The sequence below is a fragment of the Cryptotermes secundus genome, unplaced genomic scaffold (genome assembly GCF_002891405.2).
Source record: "Cryptotermes secundus unplaced genomic scaffold, Csec_1.0 scaffold1269, whole genome shotgun sequence".
Classification (NCBI taxonomy): Eukaryota; Metazoa; Arthropoda; class Insecta; order Blattodea; family Kalotermitidae; genus Cryptotermes; species Cryptotermes secundus.
Genome location: NW_019720738.1, coordinates 871,807 through 887,659, shown reverse-complemented (window position 1 = coordinate 887,659; position 15,853 = coordinate 871,807). Strand labels below are relative to the sequence as shown.

The 15,853-nt window shown below is 41.4% G+C and overlaps 1 protein-coding gene across 3 annotated transcripts in view; it reads left to right on the top strand.

Moving 5' to 3' along the window:
- Positions 1 to 9,125, top strand: part of LOC111873337 (CCR4-NOT transcription complex subunit 10-B) — a 17,974-nt gene extending 8,849 nt beyond the window's left edge. For all 3 annotated transcript variants that reach the window (XM_023867999.2, XM_023867992.2, XM_023867984.1), the window contains exons 6-13: positions 611 to 717; positions 2,098 to 2,249; positions 4,019 to 4,221; positions 4,884 to 5,341; positions 5,773 to 5,951; positions 6,172 to 6,281; positions 6,634 to 6,712; positions 8,497 to 9,125. In XM_023867999.2, coding sequence (XP_023723767.1) covers positions 611 to 717; positions 2,098 to 2,249; positions 4,019 to 4,221; positions 4,884 to 5,341; positions 5,773 to 5,951; positions 6,172 to 6,281; positions 6,634 to 6,712; positions 8,497 to 8,552 — 1,344 coding nt within the window. In that variant the 3' untranslated portion in view covers positions 8,553 to 9,125. The remainder of the gene's footprint in view (positions 1 to 610; positions 718 to 2,097; positions 2,250 to 4,018; positions 4,222 to 4,883; positions 5,342 to 5,772; positions 5,952 to 6,171; positions 6,282 to 6,633; positions 6,713 to 8,496) is intronic.
- Positions 9,126 to 15,853: the final 6,728 nt, after the last annotated feature.

The window sequence follows — 15,853 nt, the reverse complement described above, 5'->3', positions numbered from 1 at the left end:
TCACCTCTCTGGTGTTTATTACTTCACAAGCAAAGCAAATACGCCATTGAGTGACGAAACCGCTACAAGAAGCAACACGAATTTGCTGCAAGACAGGCATATGTAACGATGCCTTAGCTCAGCTAAACTCGTTGGCTTAGTATACTCTGTTCTTGTGACAACAGGCCAGCGAAAAATCTAACAATCTACAGCAAAACCATCAATTATTATGGGCGTTATAACATAGGTGTGCAGCTGGACGAAACATACACGCCGAACCCCCCCAGACGATTTAAATCCCTGACGAAACATACACGACGAACCACGGCAACGGGTTAAAGAGCCCCTCGTAACTTCTGAAGAGGAGGCGAGTGGGCCGCAGAGCCAGTCTGGACGCTGGAGAGAAGAAATACTAGGAATCAGGCCTTGATCCCCCAGTTTTCCAACTTATAGCCTAGTAGTACTATTGGGCTGGTATGGTTCTGCACATTCACGAGACTCGTTTGAAATTAAATACAGGTATGACAGAGGTTTTGTTTGGGTTCCGTGTTCCTTTCTGATGACACAGATGTTGTCCAGCCTTTGCACCAGCTGTAACAGAAACATTTATAGCTTTCCCATTTCCTTTCAGACCCTGACTTCAGTCCTGCTGAAAGGAAACCTCGAGTACCAACGCGGAAACTACAGGAAGGCCATGAAGGTGATCAACTCGATACCGCAGAGCAGCCTGTCATTCAAGTTAGTTGCTATGAGCACAACTTCATAATTTGAAACTGAAGGTCATTTTTGAGTGGTTACAACCAATGCTTTGTATCTGGCAGATTTTCAATTTGATGGGGACCATTTTCCTGACTAAGTTACTTATGAGCTTCCTTGGTTTCACCAGGGTGTTAGTGTAGTGAATGAATTAAGCATTATGCCGTGAAGACATGCAGCTCCACTGTTCTTAACCTATGCAGTAGATGGAAATGTGTGGCCAGCTTCATGCCTGCTACCCACTGAGTAGGAGGCTGGGTGGGCCTCAGAACCAGTTTGGACAATATGGAGAACAGAAAATTCTTGCCACTACAGGGACTTGAACTCTGACCTCTTGTTCATCCACCCTGTAATTGCTCTACTAACTGTGCTATCCTGTCTCTGGCCTTCTGACAGTATTGTGAAATAATCCATAAATAAAAGTATGTAACCTCTGCGGTTGAAAGTGTGTCATTAAACAGTCTAAGAATCAAGCAGTCTCTGAAATCACTGCAGACAAATGATGACCTAGTGCTTTAAAATGGGCCATGACAGCGTCCACATCCATCACAATTCATGATACTGCATAACATATGTTAGAGAGTTGGTGAACTTCTTCATTGCTTGGTAACGTTACTTGCCATTGCTTCGTGAGGCATCTGCTGCTGCACATCTGTTACATGCTGCTTCAGTTCTTGGCTTGTGTGTGGCTGACTGCACCTGTTTCATTTGTGAGAAGGCTTCTCAGAACTGACTCATGTGCTTCATGATTCAAGCAACCGACAAGATAGCATGATGTGTCTTTTTATATTATTTCTCTGTATGTGAGCATTCATCTCAGAATTTGGAGCAGGTACATAAAGTAACAGTAAAATTGTATGGCTTGGGAAGCTCTTGAATTATCAAGTGAATCCTTATGTTAATATAGATGAAACCTGTAAAAAATTCGCTTAGTTGGGGGTGGAGTCCAACATGGTCCACTCCGCATGGCATCCACTGATTGGCCTATTGTAGCCTGCCCCGGGTGATTATGATGGAGAATTTGGTGGAATGAAAATTGGCAGGGGAAACCGAAGTACTTGGAGAAAACGCCCCAGCGCCACTTTGTCCACCACAAATCCCACTTGACCAGACCTGGGATCGAACCCGGGCCATCGTGGTGGGAAGCCAGTGACTAACAGCTTGAGCTATGGTGTGGCCTGATGAAACCTGTAACTGCTGGTGCCAGGACGTGTCTCAGTGCCCGTGCTTTGCCATCCCTGCTTACTAGTATATACTGGAGAAGGAATCATCACACAAAGAACCATGGCAGAAGTAGCAATATTTTGCTTTGCTTAACAGAAAAATGGTAATGTATTCCAATCAATGCATGTGTATTTGCAGGGAGCTGGGGGAGTCTGCCCCAGTATTGTACTACAGCAACATGGGTTGCATCCACCACTACATGGGCAAGCCGCACCTCGCATGCTACTACCTGCAGAAAGCTCTTCAGGAGAATGAGACAGCCATGAAGAGTCTTCCCAAAGCAGAGACAGGTTAGTCACTTGGTTTGTATACCTGAGAGTCTGCACTTGAACTGGAAAAGAGTGTTATGCATGGATGGGCACTACCTAGTCTGGCGTTTTTCTGGAGGGACTGAGGAAGACCATGATAAACCCCAGCCAGGATTTAACCCAAGCACCCCCCGAATCTGAGTTGCTACTATTCCAGCCTGCTCAGTTCTTACAAATCTAAAATTTCACCTGTACCGAAGAGAAAACTTGGGGAATATGAAGAATAGTTCCCCAGTCTGTCCACATGTAAAATCGTGTCTTGGCTGGGATATCCACTGAGCTCTTGGAGCTTTCTTGTGTGTTTCTCCTCTCCCTCCAAGCAAATTGTGGGACAGAATCCTTAATTAGGCCATGACCTTTTACTGCCAGATTGTTTCCAATTCATAACTCATTAACCAGTCAAGTGGTTCTTTTCTGTGTTCTTCTCTCCCCCACAATCTGGACATTTAGATTTGTCACTGCAGCGTCTAATTTTATAATTTGTGCTCCATTTTTAAACTGCAGTATCTCAATCATATGGTGTTATAAAATTATGGAGCAAAAAGCCTCTGAAAGACCAATTATCAGACTTCACATGCCTCAATTTTCATTTCCATAGTTATTACAATAAAGTATGTTTTTTGTAAAAAATACTTTGGCTTTATTCTAAAAAAATCTGCCACTGTCGCCACTGATTTTCATTTCTGTTGAGACTGTGTGATCTCATATGTATTCTTGAGTGTTTCACATTCAATATATGTGAACTTGACTGGTGTGTGGCGTTAGAAGTGAAACATGATCATAATAATCCACTGACAAATCTGTCTTGCGAAAACACGCACAGCCAGCTTGGCTTATTGCTACATTCTGGATCCCTCATTGATAAAGAGAGTTTCTTATTGCTGTGTGGGCAAGCTCAAGGCCAGTATGGATGAATGAACTGAACTGTTCTTCCAAACATCACTGCAAAATCATTATGTTTTGCAGACTATGAAATCATCACTAGAACTATTATACCATTGGAAACATTGCTGCAACTCAAGTGACAGATACTGTGAATACTTTATAATTATGTAGTTTTCAATACCAGCCCAATGATGGGTCCTAGATTTTAGTTCTAGATTAGATGTGTTTTATAAAAGTTTTGGGGCATACTGATATGTTTCTCTGGCATACAAAACAACTCAAAATATTCCAGGGGATTACTGGCTTGTTCTGAATCAACATTTATGCCAGGCTTTCCAGTAAATGTAAAATGTAGTTGCTCAGCACCTGAATTTGCCCCTACGTCAAGTTGCATGCTACTGTTGTTGCTGACATTTTCTGCTTCATCAGAGCTGACACTTTTTCACCACCTAATGATATGTTCACATTTATTTCACTATCACTACTGTATTCACTCTCTGAAATGCTGCTGTATTCATTCTCTTGCAACAGTTCATACAACACCTCATCACTTACATGCATCTTCTTGCTAGGACCTTCCATAATGTTTAGTCAAAAGAACTTGAACCGAGGACAGCTGTCAAGTAATCAGCAACTTTTCTGTCACCCTACAAGCACAGTGTACAAGTTTCTATAGCTGACTGGCATTATATCTACAATGGAGTAGTTAGAAACATGTGTGATGTCTGTAGATGCCATGGCCACTACGATACATGTCATAACCACTTGACTGGTTAACCGTCCTACACATTAGATACAAGAGTCAGATCATAATGCTAATTAGTATACCATAAATCCAACTGTATGATTCTTCCCTATGTTTGCAGCGGAACCGTACTCTGGTCGACCTTTATACACTCTTGGTTCCAACAAGGGTCATGAGCTGATGTACAACCTGGGAGTTAGCCTGCTGCATGCCGGACGCCCGATCCAAGCTTTTGACTGTCTCACAGAGGCTGTCCAGGTCTACCACATGAATCCACGGCTCTGGTTGCGGCTGGCTGAATGCTGCGTCATGGCACACAAATCAGTTAGTAACATGCATCATCTCTGCTGATTATCACATCAAATCACATGGAAATTAATATGCCTTTTTGTAGATTATTGTCATTGAAAGCATACATAATTCTTCTAGGAAACTATCCACACTTCTGAAACACCATTCATCAGTGAAAAGAACCCTGGATTTCAAGACTTTCCATATACTGTGAACCAGTTAATTTGAACACTAAAGTCAGGAAATTTAACATTGAGACTATTGACTTGAGTTGACTGAAATTTAGTATAAAAATAGAGTAAAATAAAAGTAAAAAAGTAAAGCTATCCCTGTCACAGGCCGTGAAGGCCCATAGGGTTGTGAGATGTTGAGGGTCTCACATTATCTAGACAATCGGCTCAAAGATGGCGGTAAGGTTGTCAGCCTTACGCACCGGCCGTGCTTTACTCCCCAGGAAAATTATTTATTTAATTCCTGGTACTCATTTCTGTTAGAGGCTGAGTGAACCCCAGGGCCATAGTGCGGCCGGAAGGGTTAGGAAAACTTAAATTCAGGTATAGTAAATGGGGGTTCCACATGTTGATACACTGTCATAAAACAACCACAAAAATTAAATGAACTTATAGAGAATTGCTATGTGGAGGCTTTGAAGTACTTAAGTGGCTGTTAACAGATCTTGTTGGTTTCTCTCTCAGGACAATGAGAGTGATTTCAACTTTCATGCGCGGCGGAGGGATCTGGTGCAAGGTGTGGTGGGTACTGGGACACACAGAAAGATCATCCTCACTCCACAGCTTTCGAGAGATACCAAGTACAGCTGTGAGGGGCAGTCATTTGCAGTTCCTGTGGCAACTGTGGAGTTTGCCTCCCTGTGCCTCCGTAATGCCCTGCTCCTGCTGCCAGAGTCCCAGGCAGAGGAGCCGACGCTGCCTACACCAGACTCGACAGATGCCCCCCCCGTCGCATCGTCCCCTTGCAGCCATTATGTTTATGCTGCACCATCAAATCCACTTGGACCTCATGAGGTTGTGAACCTCAGGTGTTCTGTGCTTGCAATGAGTGCTTATGTTGCACTGTGCCTGGGTGATTATGTAGTAGCACTGGACCATGCAGAGATGTTGCTTGTACAGCCAGCGCTGTCAGGGGTGCACAGGTATGTCACCACTGTGTGAGGGACTGGCGGGTAGAGACATTTAAATTATAGCCACACCTAACAAATTCTTGGCTCTTTCTGAGTGGAATGATGGATTGTATTGGACGTAAATGTACATGTTATCGAAAAATATTTCAAATTCACTGTCTACTGCATCTTTTGGGGAGGGGGTCATCATTAGATGCTGATGTAAATCATTATGTCATCATAATAAAGTTACTGGATCCTATTTTCTAAATATTTTCAACCTTGTATGTGCTTATTGTGAAAACTTTAAATAATGTATTGTAATGAAGGGTGTCATTGCATTCTGTGGTAAACCAAACTGAATTACAGTGTTCACTTCAAAGGCTGCACAGAACACAGTATGGGACATGTAGTAACACTGGTCTAAGCCGTGATAGATTAATAACGCTGTTACGTTCTGGCAGGATGCTTGGACATTTGTATGCAGCAGAGGCACTGGTGTTGTTAGACAAGATCTCAGATGCAATAGAACATCTGAATCCAGAACATGTGAAGGAACTCACTCTGATGTCCCCATGCCCTGAGAAGGATGTAGACCGGGAGAAGTCAGAGATTGGCACGGAGCAGCAGAAGCCACTCAGAGGTGAGGTTGAAAGTAATCTTGAAGATTACAGTCTTCTGGGATGTGAAGCTATGTAGTTTGATGGATAGAAACTAATATTTCATTGGAGCTGTTGCCTCCATCTTCAGGATAGTTTCTAGGCTATGCAGCATCATATTTCAGAAGAGCCAGATAAAGCAACCATCATACCTGACCAGCGTCACAGAGAAGCTCTAACGTGCCTTTCATATTGTTTGTGCAGCGTGGTTTCCGAACACACTTGCAACGGCTGGGGCAGTGATGCAGTACAACTTGGCAGCTGCATTTGCTATCCGTGGTGAACTGGACAAGGCTGGCGAGGCTCTGAAACAGGTGAGCAAGAGTATCCTGTTTTGAATCAAATTATTTATTTTTTTGTGTGGTTTATTTTACAGCACTATAAGGTAAAGTTGTCCCTGTGCTTAATTAAGCACCATAACATGAAGATGTATGGGGGAGTGGATGCATAGCTCTGCCATTCTTGACATGGCACCAGATGAGTTCAGTGGTTAGCTTCACGCCCTAGCCACATTACTCCCAGGGCCTGTGAATGCTGTGGTGTAGAGAAAAATCTCTTGTCCCTGCTGGGAATTGAACCCCAGCACCATGAAGGTGTCTTGATGTTTGTGGCAGTGACTTGTATCTTGTTCATAATCACCTCACCTCTCTGTATTGTGTTGGACAGGTGTGGATGTCAAAAGGTCCAGGCTGTGATATCCCAATCCATGTCATCATGCTTGCGCTGTACATCGAACTGCAGCTAGGTACGTACGTCTTGTTGCATTGGCACACCTGCTGGACCATGTTTGTGTAGAGGTCTATTCTTGTTGTGTTGTCCAGTAACCAGATGGTGACCTGTAAGTCTTCACTGTCTACAATCCCAGTAAAGGTTAAAGTTCCCATGCCAAAGCGCCACATTTTAAGATGTGTAGGTAAAGCTCCACGTATTGTAGAGCTTAGCACTGAACTGGAATTGATTGTAGCAAGTCCGTGTCGTGTGTGGGAGTTATGTCCCTCCAGAATGTTGCATTAGGTAAATGCATGTTTGAGAATACTGTAGCAGACTCTCACTTTATGAAACTGTGGCCCCCTACACTGACACATCTGTGTGGTCTCCTCTTCTCTGTGTGTGTGTGTGTGTGTGTGGGGAATGCAGTTCTGCACATTGATGTGGGCTGTAAGGTGTCAGCAGGAACCTAAACACCTTTACAACATCTCTACATCAGTACAGTAAACTACAGAGTGATCCTGTAGTCACAGAAAGAATCTTGAAATGTTCTGCCAGCTGCAGCTATGTTTTCTGAAAGCTTTACTGTGTGCGCATGCAAACCCTCATTATAACGGGCAAAGTACGGCTGTGTACAATTGTGAATTTTTAGAGATGTTGAGGCGCTAAGAAGGTTTTGTAGTTAGAAAACTATTTAAAATAAAAAAGAACCTCCAATATAAAAACCTTTATATAATCACATTTTATGTTTCTGTTTTTATTGTGTGTACTGTATCCCCTATGGTGTACTTCAGTGAACACCCCTTCACTCGGTTATAGCGGACAGTGATAACGGACACCCTTGCCCCTTATTGTCTGCTATAATGAGAATTTACTGTATAATGTAAATAATTCTTCAAAACTGAACCTCCCCCTTCCCCAAGGGGGTCATGACCCATAGTTTGAGAAACCATCTCCTGTGGGTTAAATGGAGATGTGTGAATATGGCCAGGCTGTCTTTCATTAAGTGCTATGAAATGAAAACACATGTCTGCCTGCGTATGGTTGGACCTTGGCCGCTTCTTCAGTTTCCTATACACAGTTCATAGGACTCCTTGGATGGGGGATCAGCCCAACGCAAGGCTGTTACCTACACACAGAATAAACGTACACAGACATCCATGCCTTGAGTGGGATTCAAACCCACGATCCCAGCATTTGAGCAAGCAAAGACAGTTCACGTCCTAGACCACGGGACCACTGTGATTGGCAAATGAAAACATAGCATCAGAATAAAAATCAGTCAGGCATAATTTCAGTGAGCTCCATGGTGTAGCTATGTTAACGCAAGAGAGAGATGTACTCAGGTACACTGATGCTTGCTTTTAAGATTTCATACACAGCAGTGCAGCAGTTGTGCAGAATAAGTTCTTAAGTTTTCTTACTGTTCGTGTGATTGGCTGGTACTGGCAGCCATCTGTGCTCATGTGAACACAGTGCATCCTCCCTGAACTGCTGGATATCAGCTGGCTCTGAGCCTACTTTCAGCAAAAAACTTGGATTACACATTGCAGTTGACAGATCTCATCTTGTCATATGGTTAATTGTATGCATGCAAGTAGGTACAGACACAGTAACTGTGCAGAAATGACATTCATCTGCATGGTTTACAAGAAACAGCGAACATTCTGGGTCCACTAACTGAATAAAGTTTAAACTGAGGGTTTTAGTGTGTATGAACTGCAGAGGGTTATGATCTGAGAGGCTTAAAGAGAAACATTAGCCTTCCTACATCATATATTTCTGTGTAAGACACTTGAAATGTGTTGCTTCTTATTTCAGGGCATGCTGACATATCACGCAGCATAGTAAAGCAGCACTCCCCACAGTATCGGTGAGGTTTCAGCTGCACCCCAATTTCCAGTCAGATGAGATGGGCTGTCCCAGAAGAATGCATCAAATCCAAGAGACAGAAACCTGTAATAGTTACATGCCAACAGAAGAGGCAAAGATGTCCCATGGTTTTGAAATGTGATGAGCCATTGGTGTGATGTAACGTTGAGCTGTCTAGGCATTCACTAATTGCATGCATGCATGCATGCATGCAGCATGTCCGCGTGGAGAAATGTAGCTGCGTATTTCAGGGAATGGCAGTACAGAAATTTGCTTCAGATTAAAATGTTTTAAGTATCAGTGCCATCCTAGAAGTGTGGGATAACAAGTAAAAACGGATCAGTCTCTTTCCTTAGATCACTCAGTACGCTGTCTTCTTAGTGCAGTTTGCCAGGTCAGATTTATAAGAATGTACCATTTCTTTTATTTTGTTTGGAGCTACACCTTTTCTGCTGCACAGTTCCTAATCAGTAGTTCTGGCAATTTGTTTCCAAGAAAGTATGTGTCAAGTGTATTAACATTAAGCACACCTATGTTTTCTCTAAGATTTTAAATAAATTAATCTTCTCACTTGGTTATTTGATAATGCTATCAGTATTAGCTTGCTACCTTTTGGTTTCTGGATATGTGAATTTTGCCACATTTTCAAAGGATCTATTAGCTGAAGAGTACTATCTTCTGGGATATTATAACACCAATGTAAAAAGTAAAGTTGTCCTTGTACTTAAGTAATTAAGCACAACACCATGAAGACCTATGTTTCTTTACCTTGGCACTAGTTGGAGGTGAGTGGTCAACTCCATGCCCTGGCCACTTTACTCCTGGTACCCACTGGATAAGTAGTTACGTGGGCCCCAGAGCTGGTCTGGATGACGTGGAGAAAATTCTTGATCGTACCGGGACTCGAACTCTCAGCCCTCAGTCCAACCCATAGCCAGTTGCTATACTGACACCACGTAGTCTATTGGAAGTGAACCGACGTTTCGGAGGAACATATCGCCTCCATCTTCAGAGTTAAATAAGCCGAGCTAGAGACCAGCGTGAAAGCACTGCATTCACACTGGTATCTTGCTCGGTTTATGCGACCATGAAGATGGAGGCAATATGTTCCTCCGAAACGTTGGTTCACTTCCAATGGACTACACAGTATTATATCCCAGAAGAGAGTCCTCTTCGGAACCACCGCTGTGAGAACGTCAAATCCTACCATCTGTTAGCTGTGTTAGCATTCTGGCAATGAGACCACATACACTTAGTTTAAATTACATTTACATATTACAAGATAACAGAATATACTCTTTGCCTACCTTGTGATCCAAATCCACATCTCTCATGCTCCACCAGTTCTCACCGTAACTCACCCTTGTTAGTATCCTCCTTCCTAACCTCAGTCCTCTTCAAGTCACCAATGACCGACCAAGATCAGCCTTGAAATATGGAGCTCTGTGATGATTATGATTGCCTCTTCTGTGTGGCACTTGGATGCTCTACCTCTGGTCACCTCTGATAGAAACTGTCTAGAATTTTCATACAGTGAGCCCTGTGGCTAATGCTAACCATGATTTTAATGTTCTGTACTGCAGCCGCACCCTTAGTCTAACATGGCTAATCACAGCACTGTACACACGCACTCGAGTTCTTCGTTCTTCGGCTGTGTGTAGTCGGATGTTCTGGTACCTTCCACGTACCTTGCTATGGTATTAAGCTATCCGTGCTTCTTCATTCTACAGCTGTGAAATCTAATCTGATTTTTATTAGGCAGAAGTGTCATGTAACACAGACTAATAATACCACGTGAAAGACACAATTTGTAAAGTCCCTCATTATGGAGTATTCTCCAGCCTACAATTACAGTGAAATCCGTTTAATGAATATTTGAGGGAGAGACTTTTCTTACATAAAGTCAAGGTTTCCACCGAATGGAAATTATGGAAAATTACATCAAGACACACTCCACACAGCAGGTACTGTAAATATTATGATGAACTAATTTATTTGTATAAATAGTTAAAGAAACTACTTCTGCGCAAGTAAATACAGTTACATAATATCAAATTACTCAGGAGAGAGAAAAGACAAACATCGATTGTTGTTTTGACCACGATTGCTTGAAATCAAGATGTGGATTCTGGAAAGTTGAACATTTCTTACAGCAAATATGGTCTATTTACTAAATCAAAATTCACAAAATGCAAGAACATGAAATCAGGATTTCACTGTATCACAGGCCTCCTTTATCTGTTCTAGGCACAATATTAAAAAACACGTATAAAGATGGACGAAGTACAATTTTATTATCGTGCTTACAAGTGATGATATAATAAGGTCAGCAGAACAATTAAAAATGTTAAAAGACTGTTATAGAACAGAACAGGTGTGTGCAACCTCTGGCCCATGGATCAAGTCATTTTGATCTGGACACCTGTAATGGTTCTTTCAAAAAATGGGCGCATGTAAGTAGGCTATAAATATTTTAAATTTAAGCTGCATTTCTGTTTCTCTTTTGTTAATCTTTGTACTCGTGAGGTTTACACTATCGCTTTGTGGGGAGAGTATCTGGGTTAGGGATTTTCCTAAACCAATGTTAACAATCTCAGAATAGAGAGCCAGTTCAATCCATTCAGTATAAACACAAAACGCTTTGTCTTCCCTCCATGACATGAGCTACCAACAAATTCTGGAATGTTTGTAGTATTCCACTAAAAAATTTTTACAGGTTTAGATACATCACTGGATTTCCATTGTTTATGTTTTAGCAACTGTTTTAAGGACTGGAGAATTGGAAATGAAAATAGGGGAGAAGGTGTATAGATGAACATCTTGAAACCAGATTTGAGGTTTCACAGTGTGGTATTCTTAGTCACTGCATAGTGTAGCCTTGTAGGCAGGTACTGACATTCTGAAGAAACATGTGGCCTTCATCTTCACAGCTGAAGACCACAATTTGAAAGCGCCACAGTGAAAATGTGAATACCTATATAAGATAAAGGTTCCCTTTCTAACATGAAAATGAGTAACTGTGGCTTGATGAAAAAGATGAAGCTGAGTGTCGACAGTGGTTTAAGATTATGTACATAAATTTAGGACTTTCTGAAAACAGGAAAATTAATTAGAAACTATATAACTATACTGAACTGCAATGGGTACCAAAACTTCAAACTGAGTTGTAGTCTGATAAGGTTGCACATTCCTGCTGCTACAGAGGTCAAAAACAACAGAACTACAATATAAAAACGGTCGTTGAAACTTACAGATTTCTGTCCTCTTTTTTTGACACATCAGCCACTCTGATACAGAGCATTACAGGTTACATTTCGTACATAAATACACATTCTGCAGCATGCATCGCAATCTCTGTGGACTTCTTAAGACTGTAATCTTCCCGATTATGATACTGTGCACTTCCAAAGTGTGCTTACCATCGTTTCGGAGGAACCTGCTGCCTCTTCTAGAAGGAAGTGCCCTCAGAATCGAGGCAGCAGATACGTACAAAAATACAGTATCTTGACACCACATTCTTAATGTTCACCACTATGAAAACTTCAAACCTCACCTCTAGACACCTTTACCATCCTCACGTTTCATTTCAGAATTCCACCAGTTTAATGCGTACACAACTTACAACAATTTATATATAGTTACAATCCTATGAAACTTTGTAGGCAACGAATCTTACAGAAAATCTCATTAGCAAAATTTGAAACCCTCCAATAAACAGTTTTTAAGTGGCATATATGTGCAATGCTTGCACATTGTTCTGGTATACAGAACTCCCTCAGTTAAGCTAATATTTCTTTTGTGAAATTAGTACACAATTTAGTGCTAAGTATATCTATTAGAAGACGTTCCGAGAATGTGAGACACCTTGTTTCCATCAAATGCTGCACTCTGTATGGTTAAGCCAGCAGGAACTGTCACCTGATTTCCCAGATACAGCCTAAAAGTTCATTAAATAGTCAACTAGGGAAACTCAACATTTTATAAATTCTTAGCAGTACCCATTCCATTACATAGTTCAAAGTCATGGATCTGAGAAATGAGATGAAATTCAAACTGTCAGCAGACATGAAGTTCTGTACTGCTGTCAATGGGTATATGACGGCACACAATATCGAATCAGGGAATTAGATGTTGGATTTGAGGTTCTCATGACAGTGCCTATGAAGCGTACCGTCACCTGGGCTGCAGTGACATGCTCTGTGTTTCAGAAGTATGTACCGCCTTCATCGTCTGGCTTGAAGAGTAAGCCAAGTGAATGACCTGCCAGCTCTGTGCTTGCTTGATTTACTCTTCAGCCTTGAAGATGGAGGCGTATGTTCCTCTGAAATATCAGTAAACTTCTACCCGGCTACATGATGTCACATCCCATAAAACATCATACTTTAAGAATACACATATTTCTAATGACATACAAACCAAACTGGAAAGAACATTTAAAGAATGAATGAACTCTGACCATCTTCGAAAACAAATTCGAACAGTCTGATAAAGAGGAAAGAAAGCTGTGGCCAGCCAAGGAAGAGACAGATGGAGCTGAGGTTTGTACCTCTCCCAAACTGCACAGCGTCACATCCCAACACTATGAAATCTGTTTTGGTCATCAGATGTAAGGAAGGAGCACTCCTTCCTCAGCTGGGTCCATCAGATCAGTGATCCAGTGACATACTTCTTGTTACATGGAACCTGACTCTGTAAAAAAAGGTTTATTCCCTTAGCCCTGTTGAGAGGAAGTGATTCAGTTTCCGAAATGTTGTCTTAAGAGAACACTAAATGATAGACTGTGTCCAAGATATCAGTCAAGTATATTGTTCCTACCACTGTTAGAAATATTTACATACTTTAAAAACTCTCAGTGGTCAGCGCTGTCCAATAAAAAATGCAAAAAAATATAATGGAGGTTCTCACTAGGCACTTTTAATCAACAGTATCTAAACACACATAAACTTTTGCTTTCATATCATCTGAATGTACTATAGACCCAAATCAAACAGCATGAAAGTGTAAATACATTTTAGAAGTATTCTGAGACATAGCAACATGGATCAACACATCTTGGCTCTGTCTTCTGGGATGTGACAGTCTGGTACATGTTCACCACTCTGCTTGCCACTTCCTTGGCTTACTCTTTGACCCTGAAGATGGAGGCAGTAAGTTCCTCTGAAACATCAGTACACTTCTACCAGACTATGTAGGATTTGAGATGAAGAGTTCTGTCTTTTGGGACATGATGCTGTGTAGTCCACTGAATGTTAATCGATGTTTCAGAGGAACATATTGCCTCCATCTTCAGGGCTGAAGAATAATCCAAGCAGGAAGCAAACATAGATCTGAAGTTGGAAGTGATATGTTCCTCCAAAATGTCGGTTGGCTTTCAATGGACTACACGGTAGTATATCCCAGTAGAACTCTTCTACCAGACTATACAGTGTCGCATGTCAGAAACATCATACTCTTCAGTCACAGCCATGAAAACCCCAAATCCAATTCTCTGCGAGAGAGGAACCGTGCCTAGTCACACCACTGTTTTTAACTGCTTGGAACCATTACATAACACATAACTGCTCCTTATCATATACAAACCTGTACAAGATGTCATGTGCTATTAAACGTCCATGGAGAAATCAAAAGAGAGGGTAGGAGAGAATGTTAACAAATGCATTTTCTCCCATTGTAAGCCCTGAATGAGCAGAGGAGAGTGTTTGTTGAGCTCTGTGTATTAAGTAGACTGAAAAATGCAGCAGATAACTACTGTCAGTACACTGAATGCCATGAATGTGTGTGATAGTCTTACTGAAATAAGATTGCATCTGTAATTCAACAATTTCCCATTAAATTTAGTTCTGCAGAAACATATGATACTGGCACACCTGCACAATTATATAGCTCTGACTTCACTCTAGATGGGACTATGCAGGTCCCCCCATACACACACACACACACACACACACAAAAGAAGCCTTATGCACTGGCCTCCCTCTACCCCCCCAGGAATATTCCTGGTACTCATTGGTGTTAGAGGCTGAGTCAACCCCAGGGCCATAGTGCAGCTGGAAGGATTAGGTCAATTGAAAAATCCAAGAAACTTATTGGGAATAGAACCTGTGACCTGTTTACAATGCTTTTAATTTGAAGGAATTCAGTTTATGTTTTGTGATATGACACTCTGTCAGACTACAGTACCTGAGTACTTGACCTATCTAGTGAGGATACAGCCACTTTGTAGTCAGGGGTTACCTGATCTGAATCTTGACTGTAGGAACTGGAAATCCTTACATTTATGACCTTTTCCTGTTTGCAAAACAAGTGTAAGGACAGTAAATTAAAATACCCTGCTACCATGTCAGTCAGACTTTCATGCATATCATCTGTTCACTAACACTAAAGATTCATAGATGATACAGCACCATTAAATTATGTGCGAGTCAACTGGAATTGGTGCTCCCAAGCTTAGCATTCTGACACTTAGTGAAGCGTCCATGACTCTCCTTAGACCTTTCATGCAAATGTTGGGATAGTACCTCAAATTAGGGCGAGACTGCTTTTTTTTCTCCCCCCTCCCATTTATAACTGAATACAGTACCACTTGACACTGTACAGTCGGAGATAGCAAGAACATTTGAATATCATTTAATTCAGTGCTATAAAAGTAAAAAGTTACATAGCTACCTTGATTTCTTTCATACGTACTTATTTGCAATTTATCCCTCACTTAGCACTCCTGTTCATCTCAGTATTAACTCAAATACATATTTCAGGTAAATGTAATGTACTTCAGACATTTATTCTAGGGGAAAATATTGTTCACTATGCCTGCTACATTTATACCCAAGTTGGATCGCTATTTCTTGCACAGCTTTCTGTTTTTTCTTATTTATCTGCAGGTAGCATTCTCATGAAAAGTTTCAGTAGCCATAAGAGCAGAACTATTATGCCTTAGCATCAAACCATGTGTGTGAAATTTATTTTATTCTATCACCACAATAGGTAGTGTGGATACAGTGTGTGTTTCAACTCATTAAGCCATCATCAGTTATTTGACCTGAAATACTCGATGATAGCTTAATGAGCTGAAAACTGTGAGGAACTTTGTAAGCGGGGTAAGTGCCCCCCACAACACAGCAATACCAGTACAGGTAAATACAGCCCCATGCTAATCTTATAGAATCCTTTATTTTGACATCTAAATATTAGAAAATGGTTTGAACTAAATGCATCAAATTACAAAATGAACTCGTGCACTTTAATAACCATGTTATCAGCTGTTTAGAACATGGCTTCTCAAACTGTACGTCACAACCCCCCCCCC